This window comes from Podarcis liolepis (assembly GCF_965112155.1).
Source record: "Podarcis liolepis genome assembly, chromosome: 3".
Taxonomy (NCBI): Eukaryota; Metazoa; Chordata; class Lepidosauria; order Squamata; family Lacertidae; genus Podarcis; species Podarcis liolepis.
Genome location: NC_139557.1, coordinates 105025315 through 105047726, shown reverse-complemented (window position 1 = coordinate 105047726; position 22412 = coordinate 105025315). Strand labels below are relative to the sequence as shown.

Sequence of the window (22412 nt, the reverse complement as noted above, 5' to 3'; positions counted from 1 at the left end):
AAAGGAAAACACACACCAATAAATAGAAAGAAGGAAGATTAGACAGGGACACACAAAGCATTTTTTTAAAAAATCAAGGCTCTTTGTGCTCCGCTCTGCTCCCCCTTTCTTTATTCCTGCCCAGGGAGGCCCTGCCCTCTGCCTGCCCCTCGGAGCCAACACATCCCAAAGTGCTGACCCTTGGCAGCCGCAGTGTCTCCTCCTCCTTGCCGACTCTCCAACAACCGCTGTCCTTTATTTTGCCTGACCTGTCCCATATTTCGCCCAACCAAAGTTGGCAACCCTAGTCACTTTGCACACATTCCCACGAGAGGGTCCTGGCAAGCTAGGGCAAGCCAGCAGTGCAACAAGTGTCTCTCTCTCCAGGACTAAAAGAGGAGAGAGGAGGGGAGACGGGCGGAATAAATCCCTTCTCATTTATGCCCACGAGTCTGTCAGCCCTGACTTTTCCAGCATTGATGAAATGATGGGTTCGTAATTGAAAAGCGGCACAGTTAATCAGCAAGGCAATCTTTAATCGCTCGACAGTGAAGTACAGTAAAGAGTACATAGCGGACGTTGCAATAAAAGACTACACGGTGGAAAGGGCCCGTTGCCAAATGGAGCTCAGCAAAGTGTCTAACTCTGAAAAACAAGCCCCCTGGAAATTCTGATAACCTTTCCCATCAAATGTTAGAAACCTGCCAGCATGCCATGGAACAGGGCCGTCTTAACCATAGGCGCCGGGGTGCAGGGCACCCGGGCGCCAGGCTCTCAGGGGCACCAGGCCGAGAGTCTGGGGCCCGAGAGTTGGAGACCGGGGAAGAGCATGCCCATCAGTTGGAGCGCTGCGGCGGGCTCTTCTGCTGTGGGCTGCGAGTTCAGGGGCAAGCGAGACAGCGAGGTGCTGAGGTGGCCGGCCAGCTCCGCCTTCCTGCGTACCTGGGATTGGTTTAGGGCCATGGAGAGGCCCGCCCAGTGCATGCTGCTTACACCATGAGGCGCCCATGAGGCTCTGGGGAACCTTTCCTTTAAAAAGGTTGACAACTTTGGGGTTCCCCAAAGGATCTTTGCACCCTGGCTGTGCTGGTCCCGAGAGTTAACCATGCGGCGAGGTCCAAGTCCAGTCTGAGGTCAAGGGTGCAGTATGGAGGCTGCCCGTCAAAGCTGAAGCAGGGTTCAAGGCAGGGAGTCGGGTGAGGTCAGGAACTCGGGCAGAAGAGCAGGACAGGGTGCAGGCAGGAACAGGTTACCAACTATGTTGCTCCTGCAACCTGGGACTGGGGCTGGCTGGCTTTTATCTGCCCCGAGGCATAGGGCGGCCCTGGTCCACAGGTGACTCGCCTCTCCTGGTCTGGAGGCGAGCACTCCTCCTGCGGGAACTTAGTTCCCTCCACCTCTCTGCCCTGAGCTTCTGCAGCTCAGGAGAGGCTGGAGGGTTCCTGGATTGAGGGGCAACCTCAGCTTCCTCTGATGGAGCTGAGAGTGAAGCACCTGCAGGCAATGGGTCCTCCATCACCTCAGGAGCCAGAGCAGACTCAGCTGGTGCCTGCACCTGAGGATCAAGCACAGGTAAGGACCCTTCAGGCTCATGCCCCAGCCCCGGCTCATGCCCCAGCCCCTCTGGAGGCGGGGACTCCTGTGCAGGCTGGGATTCCTCAGGTTCAGCCTCTGAGTCCGAATCCCAGGCCATCACACCGGCGCTGCATATGCTTAACACGGCCCTGCCATGGGAAAATGTTCACATTGTTCACAAACAAGCAAAATATTTATTATGATGGGTTGTGTGTGTGTGTGTGTGTGTGTGTGTGTGTGTCTACGTGTGCACACACACCAGCAGAGATGGAAGATCCTATATACTGGGGAAGGAATTTGACAACATGCACTCACACAGCCAGGCCTCATCTGCATTATACATTTAAAACAATATTAAACAGCGATGGCTTCCTTCCAAAGAATCCTTGGAATTGTGGTTTGTTAAGGGTGCTGAGAGTTGTTAGGAGACCCCTACTCTGCTCACAGAGCTACAATTCTCGGAGTAGTTTAACAGCCAGTCCCTCTTCCAGGGAACCCCTTGGGAACTGGGATGGATAGATAGATAAGTGATGATGCTTAAAGATATATTCAGTGCTCCCGGACATTTGCCACTAAATGTCAGAACGTCCCGTCATTTCCCACAGGACGCCAGCAATTTATTACTGGACATTTTCAGCATTAATGAGTTCATAACACCTGCCAAATACAACGCCTATTAAAGATAAATAGTGTTCATTGACTCCCTAACATGCTCACTGCGATGCTATGAGAGATCATCTTGGCTGTGACACCTGGAAGACCTGCTCCTTGCCTTGCAGGCCGTTCCATCTTGCCTGGAAGGGCAGGGCCCTGACTGACTCCAGCTGCAAAATCTGGGGCTGCTGAACAGACTCTTGGGCTGGGCTATTATTAGGGTGTGTTGAATTTTTCAACTTTCAGAAATGAGGGGTGTTAAAAAGTTTATAACATGATTTGGGAATTTTAAAATATATTTTGGTTAAATTAATACAATTAATAATTATTGCCAAGTACTTGCAGTTATACTATGATGTTGTTGTTGTTGCTGTTCTTGTTATCAAGCACTACCTGACATCTTCAGAAGGTAAAATTAAAATTCTTTAGTTTCCAAAAGCAGTCTATGTGCTTCGTCATCAAATGAAGACTTACCAAGCTAAATGTCCAATCACGAAAATAATAGTGGACTTGAGTTCCTCACACCCAAAAACATATTTTTAGGACCCCTCCCTGAAGAAATTTGCAAAAATTTAGTTTTACTCCCTAAAAATGACATGCCCTACAGTGGGTTATTGTTTAGAGGGAGTTGTTGGGTGGGAGTTGTTGCTGTTATTGATATGATTTGCATGGAAAGGCTCGCCATGCATTTTTTCATGCTTTATTTATTGTCTATCACTATTTTTGTTATGTTTTAATTATGTATTGTTTTCATGTATTGTTTTCACCTCTCCATTCTTAAGGAAATCAGCCCTGAGTGCTCACTGGAAGGCCAGATCCTGAAGCTGAGGCTCCAATACTTTGGCCACCTCATGAGAAGGGAAGACTCCCGGGAAAGAACCTGATGTTGGGAAAGATGGAGGACACAAGGAGAAGGGGACGACAGAGGACGAGATGGTTGGACAGTGTTCTCGAAGCTACCAGCATGAGTTTGACCAAACTGCGGGAGGCAGTGGAAGACAGGAGTGCCTGGCGTGCTCTGCTCCATGGGGTCACGAAGAGTCGGACACGACTAAACGACTAAACAACAACAACAACAATGTTTTGTTTTCATGTTGTAAGCACTTTGAGCATAGTTTGAAGTGTGGAAAGGCGGCATGCAAATAAAATTATGTATGCCTTTATGCTTGTTTACGCATGCTAGAGTTGAAATTTAGTGTGCCTGTTAAATCCAACTTTCAAAACATCAGAGAAGCCAAGCCACATATAGGATAAAATATAGTGGTGCAGCATAAAAAAATTCCTTCCAGTAGCACCTTAAAGACCAACTAAGTTAGTTCTTGGTATGAGCTTTCGTGTGCATGCACACTTCTTCAGATACACTGAAACAGAAGCTGCCAGATCCTTCTATATACTGAGAAGGTGGGGAGGGGTATTACTCAGAAGGGTGGTGGGAATGGGTGATTGGCAGATAGCTGAGATGAGCCTGTTGACAACTCTTAACGACTGCAATAGGTCTTACAGGAAAAGGCAAGGGGTGAGAAGGTGAAAAATGGCTTAGTCATGTATAATGAGATAAGAATCCAATGTCTCTGTTCAGACCAGGTCTCTCCATGGTTTTAAGTTTGGTAATGAGTTGTAATTCAGCAGCTTCTCTTTCCAGTCTATTTCTGAAATAGCAGACCAACACGGCTACCTATCTGTAAGTGGTGCAGCAGTTTGCCTTGAATTGGGGGGGAAAACAACAACAGTGCTAGCAAAAGTAGAAATTATGGGGTCTCCCATTATCTGAGGGGCTGCCATGTAGAAGATGGAGCAGACTTGTTCACCATTGCTCCAGAACACATGACTAGATCCAATAGGAGAAGGGTAGGAGCTGTTGGACAGTGGAACAGACTACCTCATGAGATTGTGGATTCTCCTTTGCTGGCGATGCTTAAACAGAGGCTGGGCAATCATCTGGGATGATTTAGCTGAGTGATGAGAATTGAGCATTGAGCACTGAGTATTGAGATGACCTAGATCCCCTCCAACTTCATGATATATATGATTACAGAGAAATATATAGAGACAGGTAGATCTTGAGTACAAACGACATCCCATAAGAGATGATATGGAACTCCGGGTCTGCATCCCCAGACTGGGGGAGTGAGGAGATCTTTAGCAGCAGTCGTGAGCATCTCTATGCGTACCAAATTCCAGTTGTATTTTCCAGTGCATGTACTTGTGCAACACATGCGCATGTGCTATTGTGCAGTGTGCACAAGAATGAGAGAATGAATGATCACACATATTAGAGTAATAGTGGATTCCGCAGCGTCTGTGTAGGGTCTAAATAATCAGATAATTAAAATGTTAGTATTCCTCAGTCAGGCTGTGGGTGGAAAGTGCATTGTTTGCAAGATCCACTGCAAGATAGTAATAATTAGACTTATTAGTGATGCGACTTTAAACCGGGGAAGCATTTCAATACAAGTTCTAGGCCTGCATACAAAACTCCATATTTGGATGTCTCTGATCAATGCATTGGGTGGCCGTCCCAAGTCAAACGTGAAGCAGGCTTCAGTTTCTCAGTTCTGGACTGCAACACCTGCTGGTCACCCATTACAGTACAGCCAAGTTCTTCCCTGTACATCCATTTAAAAAGAAAAAGAAAATGCCTACATTTTGGCAAGCTACAGTGTGCAGAGAGCTGTCTCTTTCATGCTTCTGACAAGGGCCTTGACAACCCCCCTGCTAGATCACCAGATCAAAGGCTTATCCAGTTCAGCATCCTCTTCCTCTTTCTCAGAGTGACCAATCAGATGCCTCTGGGAAGTCCACAAATAGGACATGAGGGCAGCAGTTTCCTCCTGCTCTTGTTGCCCAGCGAATGATATTCAGAAGCCTCTTAGTTACTCTGTAAACCATCAAGGTCAGTAACCATTGTTCTTAAGGCTTTGGAGGGCAGGACGAGAACTAATATCTGAAAATTGCAGGGAAGCAGATTTCAGCTAAGCATTAAGAGACATTTCCTAATGATAGAAGCTGTTCAACAACAGAACAGACTGCCTTTGGAGACGGCTGGCTCTCCTTCGCTGGAGCTGTTTAAGCAGGAGGTGAATATGAGTTCTGCCAGGGATGTATGAGTTGCGTTCTGCATTGCAGGTCCTGCACTGAGAAGCAGTTCAGATTTGATGGTCCCTTCCATCACTGATTAAAAAAACTGATATTTAAAATGATCTATTAATAATGCATTAGCTTAAAGAGTTAACTGCATTGCTAATGAAGCATATTGAAGTAATATAGGGATGACAAAATGACTGAAAATACACCAATTTGATCACGCAGGGATATTGAATTTATGATATGAATGACACAGAATAAATAGAAGTGAAATTATTAATGAATTTAAGAAATTGATGGCTTTCATTGCATGGATTAATGATAACTTAACTCCTATAAATTAATTCCAATGTAAAACACACACACACACAATAGATGGAGCCACAGAAGAACCACCCAAGCTTTATCTGGGGAGAAACTGCACCCAGAAAAACAAAAAACCCAGAGCAGAAGGATGAGGTGTGTTCCCTTCCTGACATGTTTGGGGAAATTTTAGCTACCAAACTTAAAGCTGTGGATGAAAAAATGAAAAAAAGAAAAGAAAATGTGGTCAGTATCTAGCATGCACAAACATAAAGTTGATTTCAAGTCAGTTTGGCACATACAGTGGTACCTCGGGTTACATACCCTTCAGGTTACAGACTCTGCTAACCCAGAAATAGTACCTCGGGTTAAGAACTTTGCTTCAGGATGAGAACAGAAATTGTGCTCCAGCGGCGCGGCAGCAGCAGCAGGAGGCCCCATTAGCTAAAGTGGTGCTTCAGGTTAAGAACAGTTTCAGGTTAAGAACAGACCTCCAGAACGAATTAAGTACATAACCAGAGGTACCACTGTACAGAGAAATGAGGACTAATGGGAAGGGATTACCTAAACTGGTTTTGAAATATACAATTAAGCAGCTTCCAGAAGAAACTGTATAGAAATTGAATTGCAGCAACCGGAAACGTACTGATTTCAAAAAGTTCTTCTTCTTCTTCTTTTCTTTTTTTACAAGCATACAAACTGAGCAGAAGACAAGCCATCTTTCAAACAGAGCTAGTCTTTCCAAGCAGGGCAAGCCTCCACCAGAGTAAACAATATACCCTTCGGACTGCAGAGGCCACTGCAAAATGCAGGTTTCTCTGCCTCCCCTGGGCCATCTTCCAAATCCAAACGGAGTGGACACACATGATAAACATGTTGTCATATATGCACCGCTCCTTGCAGTCTCAGATTCTGGTTCTCTTCATCTGGTGCAATTTGGTGCCTAGATTCGGCTGATATTATACACTTGTCGCCCCATGTGGCAGCTGGGAGCTGGTGTTGCAAGGATGGGAGAGACTGCCAGCTAGTCTGTTTCCAATCCTTGTCATTAAAGCAATTGCCTGGGATTAGAGAGATTATATAATCCAGTGTGAACCCACTCCCCAGAGTTTATGACGACGACCCAATATCCCACATTCGCCGTCCAAGCCGCTGGCTGCGATCCAAGCACAGCGGTGATATAGCTTTAGCCGGCTCGTTCTGGTTTTGATGAATTTTCAGGAATCTTTGGAAATTCCCATGTGCTTAGAGGCACAAATCTCTCTCTATCTCCCTCTCCCTGCTACACGCCCTCTTGCCCCTCTTCTCCTGGCAGAGAAATCGACCCACCGAATGTCCTCTAGCTGGCTGACCTTTGTAACGAAATCTTGAACCGCTACAATCTTTTTAACTTCCTTTCCTTGCTTGTGCTATTTAAGGAGCCGGCGAAGGCCCCTGCATCTCCCAAGGCGCCCGGCTGCAAGGAAAGACAAATGTACGGCTGCTGCCTTCTTTCTTTTTTAAAGTGCGTTACTTAGCAACCAGGCTAAGCTTTTGAAAGGAAAGCAGCCAGAAGGAGCATCCCAAACCATTCCATCCCTTTGCCGCTGCAGAATTTTATACACCGGATATATTTATACAGTTGCCCCTAACTTTCTAAAAGGCTTTCTGCCACCCTTGCAAGCTGCCAAGTCAAACTTTGAAACTGGCCATCGGGAGGGTGGGGTTGCGGTCATGGCTGACTTTGGGGGCATTTGCATATTGGACACAATGTCTATTTATATTTCCATCTGAGAAATGTTGGAGGGTATGGAATAGGTAAAGGTAAAGGGACCCCTGACCATTAGGTCCAGTCGTGGCTGACTCTGGGGTTGTGGCACTCATCTCGCTTTATTGGCCGAGGGAGCCGGCGTACAGATTCTGGGTCATGTGGCCAGCATGACTAAGCCACTTCTGGCGAACCAGAGCAGCGCACAGAAACGCCGTTTACCTTCCCACCAGAGCGGTACCTATTTATCTACTTGCATTGGTGTGCTTTCAAACTGCTAGGTTGGCAGGAGCAGGGACCAAGCAACAGGAGCCCACCCTGTAGTGGGGATTCAAACTGCCGACCTTCTGATCGGCAAGTCCTAGGCTCTGTGGTATGGAATAGGTTTTCCCTATTTTCATCTGAGAAATGTTGGTGGGCATGACATCGCCCTCCTTTCGTCCCAAAGAGCTCACAGAAGTGTGTTTATTCCTTTCTCTGTCCCTTCCCTCACCTGCACCTCACAAGAAACCTGTGACAGAAGTTTGCTTTTTCCATTACATTGACAAATCACCCTTTCTCCACATGGAGAATGATAAAACGACAAAAACGATAGAATGACAAAACAACAAAATGCAGCAGCGTTTGGCTGAGACACAGGGCTAAGCAGGGCTTGACAGGTCCCATCATCCAGACCTCGCCCTCATTCACATTGAATGAATTTTATTATTTCGGTCACAGACCAGTTCCATCCCGCATACAATATCAAGGAAGTCATAAAACACGACAGGGAAAAAACTGAATTTGCAATTAGGGACAATACAGATATAGCAACAGTTAAAAATATATATAACAGTTTAAAAATATATATAAATTAATATATAAATATATAAATTAAACATATAATATTTATATATATATATATAAATATACATTTATATAAATATATAAATATATATTTATATAAATATATAAATTAAACAGTTAAAAATATATATAACAGTTAAAAATATATATATAAATTAAAACTTAGTCACTAACATATAACCTAAAATTATCATTTAAGGCCTTAATCATTATGATAGCACAGCTTGTTCCCTAAGTTTTATGGCAATCGCACAGAATTTGGCTACCCTTAGCGTGATCTCAGGATCCTTGTCATTGGAGCCCAGCATGATTCCTGGGGGCCTGGAGTCGTAAAGGCTGGTGTAGGAATCACCCCACTTCTACAACTTGCCAAAACACTCTCTGACATCTTGAAAATTGATGGGTACAAGCCCCGCCCGGAGTATTGTATTTGCCAGTTGGAGTGCTGGAGCCTCATTCACATTTGTAGAATCATAGAGTTGTAGAGCTGGAAGGGACACCAAGGGTCATCTAGTCCAACCCCCCCCCCCGCAATGCAGGAATCTTTTGCCCAACAAAGGGCTCGAACCCATGACCCCGAAATCAAGAGTCTCATGCTCTACCAACTGAGCTATCTTGCAACGTCTTACTTTAAAACAGGGACACTGATCCTTTTCCTCTCCCACACACGACGTCCATCAGTTTCTTGCCCCTTTCTCCAAAACAGAAACAGAAACAAGTAGCTGGAGCAACAGACTGAACTGAGGCAAGACACAAGGCGGTCCAGCACCTATCATGACATGGAGTAGTGTCTAGGACAGGAAGGCACGTGCCAGCCAGGAGTTCCACTGTGGTGTAGTGGTTAAGAGTGGTAGACTCGTAATCTGGTGAACCGGGTTCGCCTCCCCGCTTCCCTGCTCCTCCACATGCAGCTGCTGGGTGACCTTGGGCTAGTCACACTTCTCTGAAGTCTCTCAGCCCCACTCACCTCACAGAGTGTTTGTTGTGGGGGAGGAAGGGAAAGGAGAATGTTAGCTGCTTTGAGACTCCTTTGGGTAGTGATAAAGCGGGATATAAAATCCAAACTCCTCCTCCTCTCTTCTCCTTCTCCTTCTTCTTCTTCTTCTTCTTCTTCTTCTTCTTCTTCTTCTTCTTCTTCTTCTTCTTCTTCTTCCTCCTTATGCCAGAGACTCCAGAACACCCAGAGGCAGATTCTTCTGAGGGATTATCCCCTCCACAACAGGGACATCACATTCCCCAGCGCCTGCTTGGCCAGTGCAGGCCACACAAAAGGCAGGAGAGGTGCCAAAACAGAGGAATACCCTGTTAAGGTTTCCTCCACAATTCAGGGGACATTAGCCCAAGAGGGACAGAAAGCCTCACATGCTCTCCGGACCTTCTACAGAAAGTCGATGACATACGTTGCGATCCAAAGGCCTGCAAGCTTGGCTGATCCTGCTTGGTACTTGACCAACGCCCCCCTGGCATGTTTATTGTGGACGAGGAGGAGGGAGAAGGAGAGGTCTGGTCAGGACGGCAGAGGACGCCAAGCAGTGGCAGCCCCGCACCATGCTAGACTGGCAGGTGGCAGCTGAGGGGGACCACCAGCGAGAGGGAATGAAGGAGAGGGGAAGGGATGGAAGGAAAGGAGAGTTCGCTCCTTCTCCCTTTTTTCTATTATCACTTGTGCCAGGCCAGGCTCTTCCTCAGTGACACAACTACCATTTGGGGCCAAAACTGGACAGGGGACACTTATGTTCAAAAACAGGAAGATCCTGTTTTCTTAGGGACAGGTGTCAATCCTAGCCCTTCCCCATTTTACATGCAAACATGGCAGTCTCATGAAAAGCAACACGTGTGTCACAGTGAACGTCCCACGGGCTTTTCACCCGAGTTGGGGACATAAACCCAGCACTGGGCCTAGTGCTCTATATCACAACACCAGACTGGCATGAGAGCCACTTAAAATGTGAAGCAGTCACCCAGGTTAACAACCATCTCTGAATACCAATGCGCTTGGCACACCGTTTTTTAAACAGCAAGGGAGTACCTTGCCTCTGCACATCACAGACCTTTTCCTTTTTAAAAGGAAAAAAAGGGAAGGAGATGAAAGCCCAACGAAAATGGTGATAACGGATTGCAGAGAAGCCTCGCTGTACTTTCCCTGCCCGATGCTCTGCCAAAATTTACAGCGGCACAGCAAACATCAGCTGGGAGCCGTTTGATTCTCTCGCCCACGCAGAGGCTCAGAGTAACCAAGGCATCGGCGAGAGCAGAGCAGCTCTTTGCAAAGCCTCCCCTTCACTCCTTGCCGTGCCCAGAAAATATCTCAAGCGTCAATTAAGGGAGGCAGAACGGCTGTCTCCTTTGCCTATGGGCCTGCGTTCGCACACAGCCAAAGAGAATCAGAATTAGAGCCTCTTACAGAAGATCAGATCTTGTGTTCTCACTGTCAGTTGCTCCAGAATAACTACACAGAGGGAGAGCCCTGGCAGTGGCGTAGCGTGGGTTGTCAGCACCCGGGGCAAGTAATTTGCGCCCCCTAACCCGTGGATTTGCGCCCCCTAACACGTGGATTTGCGCCCCCTAAGCCGTGGATTTGCGCCCCCTAACCCTAACCCCCAGATGTTGCGCCCGGTGCGGCCGGCCCCCCCTGCACCCCCCACGCTACGCCACTGAGCCCTGGTGGATCAGACCCCAGGTCCACTGCTTCCAGCATCCTGTTCCCCTCACTGGCCAACTAGATGCCGCCAGAACAACAGACCATTCCAGCTATTGTTCCCCAGAGGCTAGTATTTCAGAGACGCAGTGTCCCTGGCCCTAGAGGAACCATGAAGCCATCGTAGCTGGAAGCCATTAGTAGCCTCATCCTCCTAAAATTTGACTAGTCCCCTTTTGAAGCCATCTAAGATGGTAGCCAGCCTTTTCCTCACTTCATTTAAAGCACACGGCTTTCCCCCAAAAAATCCTGGGAACTGTAGTTTGCTGAGAGTTGCCAGGGTACAACAGGTGCTACAATCCCCAGAGCTAGGGATTTAACAATCAGCCCCTTTTCCCAAGGGAACTCTGTTTTGAAACATAGGAGTGATCCATGCCACTAAGCTATGAGTGATCCATGTTTATAGGCAGGCATAAACAGCATAGCATGTATGCCTCCCTATTCATTATACACGGCACCTTATCCCCTTCAGACCCTGTTTCCTGCCTCCGAGATCGACTGGCACTTCTTCCGTGTGCGCTAGAGACCCAAGGCCTGCTTCTGATTGGCACCAGCGGCCCCCACATGGCCTTGCAAGAGACACATCTTCACACAATTCTTACTCAGGGACCTCTGAGCCTGGTTTAAGTGCCCCTGCCACTTTTGTTCCCCATGTCTAGATCCTGTGTGGAAAGCTAATGTCAGGGAACTGACATCAGAGTGAAAGGCGAAGGAGAGGCTCCCAGATTCTGCAGGAGAAGGTACCAGCACCAGGGGGAGAAGCAGCTCAGTAGAGGAGGAAGGAAATCAGCGCAACACCAGGGATAAAGGGGGGCAAATGGGGGAAGCGGAGGGAGAGCTCTGGGATTCTTCTCTGGACATCAGTGAGGAGAGCACAGGTCCGCCACTACCCACGCCCTCCCTGCGCAGAAGACTCCCGCGCAGTGAGAGGCGGAGACGACTGGGAGTCAAACAGCTTTTATGCTGGAAAAGGTTTAAGAAACGCCCACAGACAGATTCTGCTAGCGACTGAGGCAGCCACGCTGAGATGGGCTGTGCAGTCAGGACGGTTTAACCCAGGCAATTAAGCCCCCTAACGGGGACAGTTTACGCACGAGTAACTCAAACCCATTACAGCTAAGTATAAGGGAGTTGGGCTTGGAAGAAAGCTAGCCACTCTCCATCCTTATTTCCCAACTACCCTCCTGCCTAAAAACTTGAGAGTCCTTATGGAGAGCTAGAATTTGGACGGATCTGATGCAGATTACCCTGGCAGAAGCTCTCTGGTCTGGCTCTGGTCTGTGCCGGGATGGGAAGCTGCTGAGGAGCCCCTGTGTGTGCCACCTGGACTTCTATCGCAACAATTAGAAAAGCCAAGAGATTTTTTTGTTAAAGGTAAAGGTAAAGGGACCCCTGACCGTTAGGTCCAATCACGAACGACTCTGGGGTTGCGGCGCTCATCTCGCTTTATTGGCCGAGGAAGCCAGCGTACAGCTTCCAGGTCATGTGGCCAGCATGACTATGCCACTTCTGGCGAACCAGAGCAGCGCACGGAAACGCCGTTTACCTTCCCACCAGAGTGGTACCTATTTATCTACTTGCACTTTGACATGCTTTCGAACTGCTAGGTTGGCAGGAGCAGGGACTGAGCAATGGGAGCTCACCCCGTCGCGGGGATTCGAACCGCCGACCTTCTGATTGGCAAGTCCTAGGCTCTGTGGTTTATATTTTTTGTTAGTAGTTATCAATTCACTAGCTCACCTGCAAACTATATTCAGCACATTTCATGATACGTGCTGTTCATAGTGGGGGGAAACTGTATACCTAGAACAGGGGGGCAACCTGTTTTCTGTCAAGGGCTACATTCCTTCAGGAGTAATGTGGGGGGCATGGCGCACATGGTGTGCCCCCAAACCTTGTTTTCTCTCTCTTTCTAGCATCTCCTCGCTTGCCACTCTACAGGCTGCTGCAGGAAGAGGGACAGGCTACTCTTCCCATAAATCCGAACTTTCAAAATTAGGCTGCAGGTTGCAGTTGATCGAGAAAGTACAGCCTTTGTTCAAGAAAGCCAAAATGCCATTATAAAGTATGAATACGGATAAACCTTTGCATCGCACTAACAGGTTGACCAGCAAGAGAAAATTGGTGTTATTTTTCTCCTTTTACGAGCGCTTACAAGGTGGTGTTTTTACCAAGCTCAGTTTGGACAACCTACGCCTATTTAAAATGTGTTTTTTGGGGGGGAGGGGTTATAGGGTTGTTGTTGTTATTTTGATTATGTATTTTGTGGTTCTGTATTTTGATTTTATTCTGCGAACCGCCCTGAGACCTGCTTGGTATAGGGTGGTATAGAAACCCAGTAAATAAATAAGAAATAAACCACAGCAGAGTGGGGGGTATCATGGACAGAGAGGGTCCAGGACACAAGATGAGAACAAGGGCTGATCCTCTGGTTACTCTTTACAAGATACTAGGTTCAAAGATTTTGAAGATTTATGGGGCAACAGAAGCACTTGTCATGCTGTGTTTCCATCATGTCACATATTTATTCCCGGTGCTGCAAGTCTGAAAGTAAAACCTCGGGATGTGGGCTCATGTTTCTAATGAGGTCAGGAATTGGCTGTGGCAGAGAGACAGGTGAAAAGAGATCTTCTGCCTTGGAAAACCTCAAGTGCCTTTGGTGGTCTGGAGAGATAGCATCCTCTTTCCTCCCTGCCCCCATCCCTCTGGCTCTCTGCCATCAAGCTGCAGAGTATGATAAAAGCCCTAGTCCACACGTCCTGTCCCTGCCATTAGTGAGATGACAGCATTGCAGAGGATAGAGCAGGAATCCTTTGGGAAAGCTTCAGTGCTAGGGCTGAAATACTTCACAGATGGAGAAAGAAATTGCTTCTGCTCAAAGTATCAGACACAGAATATTTACAGATCTTGGATCAATTCACAGAGATCATGCCATTTAGCTTCCAGAATATTTAACAAGATTAGGTAGGAGACCAGGACATCCTTGCAGTATAAAAAGCTGCCTTATATCATAGCCAAGATTATTTAGTTCACAAATGTTTGTACTTCAGCAAAGAAAGGCTGTGCTCCAATTATATAAAGGTAAAGGTAAAGGGACCCCTGACCATTAGGTCCAGTCGTGGCTGACTCTGGGGTTGCGGTGCTCATCTCGCTTTATTGGTCAAGGGAGCCGGCGTACAGCTTCTGGGTCATGTGGCCAGCATGACTAAGCCGCTTCTGGCGAACCAGAGCAGCGCAGGGAAATGCTGTTTACCTTCCTGCAGGAGCGGTACCTATTTATCTACTTGCACTTTGATGTGCTTTCAAACTGCTAGGTTGGCAGGAGCAGGGACCAACCAACCGGAGCTCACACTGTCGCGGGGATTCAAACCGCCAACCTTCTGATCGGCAAGTCCTAGGCTCTGTGGTTTAACCCACAACGCCACCCTTTGGGCAACCCAATTTGGCTTTGAGAGTTAACGTACTCAAAATGCCACAGTCAAATGGAGTCAGGGAGCAGGATTCGAAGTACGAGAAGCAGAAACAAAACAATAACAAATGTAATAGAGAATATGTATTGGATGAATGTATGGTGTACAATGCAGCAGGAAAAAGGGTGGGAACAAAAACATCATGGAGGGAAGCGCGGGAAGTAAAAATGCCAAAGGGAAATAATATTAAAGTTGAAGTTAATACGTAATTGTTTTTGGAAATTCAATGAAAATCTAAATTAGAAAGGGGGAAAAATAGAGTTAACACACTCAACCACCTGAGCTCAGCATTGGAAGAAACTGTGATTAGAATAATACTTTATGCACCTATTAATCAATATAATATTACAATAATACTCATACTGGGCCCGTTTGGGGGAAAGGATAGGATGTAAACAACAACAACAACTGTAGTTCAAATTACCATTTGCTTTGGAGAATTGAGTACAGATAATGGAAACTTTTCCATGAATGTAAAAGTTCTTTGTGTTTGTGCCTTACCTTGCCACAAGCTGCCATGGAAAGGGCCAGTTGATACCATAGGTGGAATTCACCAAATGCAAGTTTCATTGCTCTCTCCAAACACTGGGGAGAAAAAGAAGAAAGCACAAGTATTATCACTAGCAGATTCTCAACTTTTGTGGAATTCATTACCAAAAGGTGGGGGGAGGGGGAACCTAGTTGTTTGTTTTTTTTCAGTGGGATAAAAAATTGTCCATCTGGGATAGTTCAGGTGTTAGCTGCACAGGAGACAGCCTGATCTGGTGGGATCAAGTAAAGTCTCTTGGGTGCTGCTGTTAGCCTTTCCCACTGTTTTGGAGAACACATTTTCATCAATATATTGGATCTAATTCTGTTAAGTTGTCCCCTCCCCCCAATTTTTTTGTTTATACAATTTTTATTAAATATTCTGTTTTACATTTTAGAATATTCATTTAAACAACCATAAAATCTCAATGACTTCCTTTCTTCTCTTTCCATGGTTCATTTTGTATAACATGAATCCCTGCATATTTCACATAAACTAAACCATTCAGTATTCCATTGTTACATCCATCAAAACTTATTTACACTGTTGACTTTATCTTAATGCTGCCAGCTTTTTCAAGTGTGCACAATTTCCCCCCACATATTCAGTAAACAATTTCCAATCTTCTTTAAACGTATTTTCTTCATGTTCTCTTATTCTATATTGTAATGTGTATGGGTTGCTCGTGCGTAAGTTGCTGCCTCTCCAGGCTTTGTTGCCTTGCTAAACCTTTCAGTCTGGACAGCCCTTCACTTCGTGGCTGCCTCAGTCGCTAGCAGAATCTGTCAGTGGGCGTTTCTTAAATCTTTTCCAACATAAAAGTTGTTTGACACCCAGTCTCCTCCTACTCTCTCTGCGCGGAAGTCTTCTGCGCAGGGTGGGCGTGGGTAGCGGAGGACCCATGCTCTCCCCACTGGTGTCCGGTGAAGAGTCCTGGAGCCCTCTTGCCGATTCCCCCATCAGCCCCTCTATATCCCTGGTGTTGCGCTGATTTGCTTCCCCATCTGCGGAGCTGCCTCTCTCCCTGCTGGGCCCTTCTCCAGCATCATTTGAGAGCCTTCCCTCCACCTCTAGCTCCGATGTCAGTTCCCTGACATATATGTTAGATCCGCAAGCTGGGTACAATTCCATCAGTTTAAGTTGCCATTCTTCTTTGCTTGGGACCCTGCTCGTTTTCCATGCAGTGGTACCTCGGGTTAAGAACTTAATTCGTTCTGGAGATCCGTTCTTAACCTGAAACTGTTCTTAACCTGAGGTACCACTTTAACCTGAAGCATCTGCAAACCAAGGTACCACTGTAGTTGTGTGGGAGAGTAGGAAAATGGGAGGGTGGAATGGTGCGACCTGGAGGAACTCTCCTGCTAGGAGGTGAGGATACACCGCAACATTTTGTTGCAGGCCCCGCTCATATCAGCTGATAGCCATCCTCACATCCCACAACAGCAAAATTTCAGAAGTGAATTACGCTCCTCGTATCACTGCTGCGTCGTGGGAAGAAGCCGCATTACAGCAGCTCCCACGTTGCCAGCGTTAAGAAAGGTGGCCTTAGGAGTCTCCCTCCTCTGGAGTCATGGGATGTATTGCACATGGCCCCAGGCAGAACATGTGTACACCCATAAATGTTTCAGTAAGATGTAGTGCCACTTGGATACACTTCAGCAAACATTATAAGCAAGCTGGTGTGTGTTTGGAAGAATGTAGAGTGCTGCCTTGTTGTTTTGGGGGTGATAAAAAAAAGACAGAAGAAAACCTAGGAGTAGTTACCTCAGAAAGCATGACATACTGCCCTCTTCTGCCCAGTGTGATAGTTAGAAGATCGTAAACCGCCGACGCATCCTGGAGGCTGATGGCTCGGTCGTCTTTCTGCTCAGGGGCCCGGCTAATTACTGCGTCCTGGTTTGCCTGGGAGTGAATTCAGAATAAAAAGAGAGGTCAGGTCCAGCAGGAACGAGCGGAGACAGCCAAGCGCACCTCAGAAAGGTCGCCAGCCACGCACTGCATGTCCAAGCAAAAGTGCCCCTATCCAGCCCCCTGCGTTCATCCGCAGGAAGCTAATTTGGGAAGGCAGAATGCATTTACAGAAACGCTGGGAGACGATTCCCTCAGATTATCTCTCGGAAACCTCTAGAACGAGAGATGACAAGAGCCCCACAGCGCCAGAATGCTTCAAGGCCCGGGGCCGCACTTAAAATGGTGCGCCCAATCACCGTATTTTTCGCTCTATAAGACGCACCAGACCATAAGATGCACCTAGTTTTTGGAGGAGGAAAACAAGAAAAAAAATATTCTGAATCTCAGAAGCCAGAACAACAAGAGGGATCACTGTGCAGCAAAAGCAGTGATCCCTCTTGCTGTTCTGGCTTCTGGGATAGCTGCGCAGCCTGCATTCACTCCATAAGATGCACACACATTTCCCCTTACTTTTTAGGAGGGAAAAAGTGAGTCTTATAGAGCAAAAAATACGGTACTTCAGCTGCCTGCAACTTTACGACGGCAACCTTTTAAAACGAGGCAAAACAAAAGAATACTCCTCCACTTTCCCCCACTTTTTAAAGATGTTTCGCACTGCAGCGTGGCTGCAGAGAGTCCTCCTCAGGTTAATGTTGGCTTGCAAAGGAATACGTTGCTTAAAGCATACTTATTTGTCTGGTCATATGCAAACCCTTGAGTGCAAACAGTTCCAAAAGGATACAGGTAGGTCTGCCGTAGTCGAAACAAAATTTTAAAAATCCTTACAGTAGCACCTTAGAGACCAACTAAGTTTGTCATTGGCATGAGTTTTTGTGTATCTGAAGAAGTGTGCATGCACACGAAAGCTCATACCAATGACAAACTTAGTTGGTCTCTAAGGTGCTACTGGAAGGAATTTTTTTATTTTGTTCCAAAAAGGGCAGCTATGAACACATAAGAGCACCATCCTGTTCCCAGAGCGGCCAACCAGATGCCTCTGGGAAGTCCAATACAGAATAAGATAGTGACAGCCCCCTCCCACATTTGTTACCAGGCATTAAGAGACATGCTTGCTGTCACCCCAAGGGGTAGACTTCAGCCACTGAAACCTCCATGTATTTGTTTGTTCCCCTAAGGCATGAGCAGGGAGAACATCGCTTGGGACTGTAGAGCCACATGAGGAAGTCCAGGCCAGGGAGCTTGATGAACAGAAGTGCAACAAATAAAGGTAAAGGGACCCCTGACCATTAGGTCCAGTCGTGACCGACTCTGGGGTTGCGGCGCTCATCTCGCTTTATTGGCCGAGGGAGCCGGCGTACAGCTTCCGGGTCATGTGGCCAGCATGACTACATTGGTATAAATAATATATTATTATTATTATTATTATTATTATTATTATTATTATTATTCCAAGGAGCTCAAGGTACAGTACATAGTTTCCCCATGTAATCCTCACAACCACCCTATGAGATAGATTAGAGAGAGAAAGGGAGAGGATGACAGGCCCAAGGCCACTGTGGGAGGATTCTAAGCCAGGTCTCCCCAGTCCAACATCCTACTCACAATACCACATTGGACCTCAGATGCACATCTCCTGTTATTTTGCAAAAGTCTCAGAAGCAGTGGAAGCAGAAGCATGAATTGCACTCCCTCTCTGCCACTCTTTCCTTACAATGCCCCAAGGCGAACATTTGAAAGCCTTATGAAGAACGGTTGATGGAGCTGGGTATGTTTAGCCTGTAAAACAGGAGACTGAGAGGAGATATGATAGCCATCTTCAAATATCTTAAGGGCTGTCTCATGGAAGAGGGGAAAAGCTTGTTTTCTCCTGCTCTGGAGGGTAGGACCCAAACCAATGGCTTCAAGTTACAAGAAAGGAGATTCCAACTAAACATCAGGAAAAACTTTCTGGCAGTAAGAGCTGTTCCACAGTGGAATGGTCTCCCTCGGGAGGTGGTGGACTCTCCTTCCTTAGAAGTTTTTAAGCAGAGGTTGGGTGGCCATCTGTCATGGATATTTTAGTTGAGATCCCTGCACTGTAGGGGGTTGGACTAGATGACCCTCGGGGTCCCTTCCAATTCTACAATTCTATGAAATCACAGCAGCATGAACTAAGGGCACACTGAGAAATGGGTTCAGTTAATGGTCCATGAATAACCATAGTTTAGAGGTCCCAGGCCCTAAGGAAGTCAGACTCTCTTCCACCAGGGCCAGGGCCTTTTCAGTGATGGCTCTGACCTGGTGGAATGCTCTGTCCCATGAGACTAGGGCCCTTCAGGATTTAACCTCCTTCCGTCGGGCCTGTAAGACAGAGCTATTCCACCTGGCCTTTAATTTGAATTCAGCCCGATCTTTTATTTCCCTTCCCTTCCCTTCTCTTCCCTCCTTCTCCCCTTTTATGAAGATTACCCGCTCTGAGACCCCACAGCTAATTCTCCCCTGGCCTCCTTGCTGGCCCAAGGACCAATTCAGCCAGCTAGTCCTGGTGACTATCTAATGCTTATTGGATGGATTTCCCCCAAATTGATTTTTGAACTTTGAATTTTATTGTTATTCATGCTTTTATACTGTATTTTATGCAATTTTACAATTAAGTGTTTTAAATTTGTTGTTAGCCGCCCTGAGCCTGGTTTTTGAACCGGCAAGGGTGGGGTATAAATAAAAAAATATTATTATTATTATTATTAATCTGTAAAATCCCTGCACTTGCAGTTAGCGGTGGAGGACAAACGAAGCTGCTTCATTCCTACTCAGCTTTGTCTAGAGATGGAGAAACTGTGTCCCTCCAAAGGCTGCTGGACTATAACTCCCATCAGTCCCAGCCAGCATGGGCAACGGCCAGGAACCATGGGAGGCTGAGTCAAACAAAAATCAGATTTCCGATCCATTAACTATCCTGATTGGCAGCGGTTTGCCAGAGTTTCAGAGAGGAGTTTCTCTCAGTCTTACCGTACCTAGAGATGCAAAGGACTGAACCCAGGGGCATGTAAAATAGCTGCTCTATCACTGGTGGGTGGGCATGTCCCCCCCCAAAAAAAAGTCATTTGAACTTGTCAATTCACTCTGAGCGGAGAGAGATGAGCAGGAAATGGATTCAGAGCCAATTCATACGCTCACTCCTCAACTGTTCCCAGAGGTGTGGCTATTCTTTATGGCCTAATACAAGAAGAAAGTAAAATCTATTGAATGAAGGAAAGCTTTTTCTTCTGGGGGTTTGATCTTCTGCGGGCCATAATCAACGGCACTTTGTCACGGGGCGTTCTTTGAAAAGGAAGATTTAAAAACAGCACTGGGGAAAGGCAGAGGTTTGTGGAAGGATGTGCATAATCAACCTTGCTGTCAATTAAACCTTTCCACACATTGCATACCACGCTATTAAAAAGTTTCTGCATCAGTTGCTCTGCAGCCGCATTTAGTTGTGAAAAATAGCTGCGCCGAACAAGCCCCCACATATTCTGAAAGCCAGTAATCAGCTTCGCATCAGAGTCAGCTATTTCGGGCATTTGTCAGTGGGCCAAACTAGGAATTTTAAAGTGATGCCTTAGCACAGATAGAATATTCACCCAAACTAGTACATTACCGCAAGCTTTGGGCTTACAAAAAACGGGGACAGGAATACATGTAACTACAAATATCGCCTGTTAGCGCTGCAATAAAAAGGAAGTGCTTTCTATTTGATCCAAGCACAGGCAATGGTGCCATACACTAAATGCAGAAGGGGCATGGCCTATTATTATTATTATTATTATTATTATTATTATTATTATTATTATTATTATATTAAATTTGTATACTGCCCTTCATCCCTAGATCTCAGGGCGGTTATCAACATAAAAATACAATTTAAGTATCACTTGCACAAATAGTGTTTCTTCTTTTGACCATAATTACTGAAGAAGGTTGGAGGGTGGATGGATCTACATACAGGGGGGAAAACACTATAAATAAGTCAGAAATTAAATCATTATAACAATACTTTAAAAAACACACAACCCTATGTAAAAATGCTGTAGAAAGGTTTTGTGCTCCCTGACGTTATCCGGTGTTGCATGTTTATAACACTTTCAAATCACTGCATTTTGACTAATGTAGCTGAGCGCTGCAACTACGTTGTACAACTATATTGTACAACTATGAGGTTTTCCTCATGGTTGGAGTTGTCCGAAACTTATTTATTTAGCGAAACTTCATAGTAACACCTTACCTATAAGGTCACATATCACTAGAGTGACATATGAATTTGCCAATTCTTAAACTTTGTACCCGGGACTATTTGAGATTCCTTTTCTGGGGCTTACAAGAACATAAGAAGACCAAGGCTGATGGCCTATATAGTCATAGAATCATAGAATCATAGAGTTGGAAGAGACCACAAGGGCCATCGAGTCCAACCCCCTGCCAAGCAGGAAACACCATCAGAGCACTCCTGACATATGGTTGTCAAGCCTCTGCTTAAAGACCTCCAAAGAAGGAGACTCCACCACACTCCTTGGCAGCAAATTGGCAGCAAATTCCACTGTCGAACAGCTCTTACTAGTCCAGCCTCCTGTTCTTACAATGGCGCCAACCAGATGCCTGTGACAAATCCACAAGCAGGGCCCAAGCACAAGAACCCTCTGTGAGCGTGGTGACCATGTAGCTCAGAGGCAAGGGCACATGCCTTAGATGCAGAAAGTCCCCCGTTCAGCCCCTGACATCTCCAGCTAAAAAAGGATCACTGGTGGGGAGACTTGTGTCTCTAGGACCCTGGAGAGCAGCTGCCCATCAGAAGACACAATGCTAGGCTAGATGAACACACAGTCTGAGCTGCATGCAGGGACGCTCACAGGAGAACCCGTTTAGAAAAAAACACAAATATGCATATATTTCAGGAATACGTCACTGGACTGCTTCCAAAATTATATTCCATACTCACAGGGTGACCTTTCAAAGCAATTATGCGAGTGCTCTACATACAGAAACGTTATGCAGAGATGGTAGCTTGGCAGAATCACCATATGGTGCCTCCAGCTTGGAGCCGAGTTGCAAATTCTAACCGACGGCAGACAAAAATGAAAAATCCTTCCCGGGCCCCCCAAGGTGGATAAGAAGGAAGCCAGCAAGGCAGACCACCGAGCACCCTCTAGCACCTTCAAAATATGATTCTACGATCATCCTGTGATTCTATGACCGTCACCACATCCTGTGGTAGCAAACTCTGTAGTTTAACCATGCGTTCGGCTGTCCGATTCAACACACGGAGGGGGGCGGTGACGTAAGCCGAATGAGCTCATTCAGAGCACAGAACTAAAGGGCACTGTGACATAAGAGTGAGTGAAGTGATGATTGACAGCGTGGAAGTGGGATGGGATGTTGGGTGGAGTGAGAAAGAGTGACAGGCAGAGAACCGCGGGTGAGAACGTGACATTTGGAGCTGTGAGGGGAACGGAGGGGAACAGATGAGAGAGGTAATGGGAGCAAACGTACAGGAGTTAAGTTATCTCAGGATAGCATCAGAATTATGAGTGGCTCTGTATAAAACCTCTTTCATTTTAGAGAGCTTTGAAACTCAGCTCTGGAATAAATAACAATATTGAA

General features: G+C 46.3%; 1 protein-coding gene and 1 long non-coding RNA gene across 5 annotated transcripts in view; both read right to left on the bottom strand.

Moving 5' to 3' along the window:
* The window catches only part of LOC310702832, a 311903-nt gene that overhangs the window by 115634 nt on the left and 173857 nt on the right, over positions 1–22412 (bottom strand). The gene's annotated exons all lie outside the window — the stretch shown is intronic.
* The window catches only part of TTC7A (tetratricopeptide repeat domain 7A), a 183744-nt gene that overhangs the window by 121081 nt on the left and 40251 nt on the right, over positions 1–22412 (bottom strand). For all 4 annotated transcript variants that reach the window (XM_083494305.1, XM_083494306.1, XM_083494307.1 and 1 more), the window contains exons 9-10: positions 16650–16787; positions 14858–14941 (exon numbers count right to left, since the gene is read on the bottom strand). In XM_083494305.1, coding sequence (XP_083350431.1) covers positions 14858–14941; positions 16650–16787 — 222 coding nt within the window. The remainder of the gene's footprint in view (positions 1–14857; positions 14942–16649; positions 16788–22412) is intronic.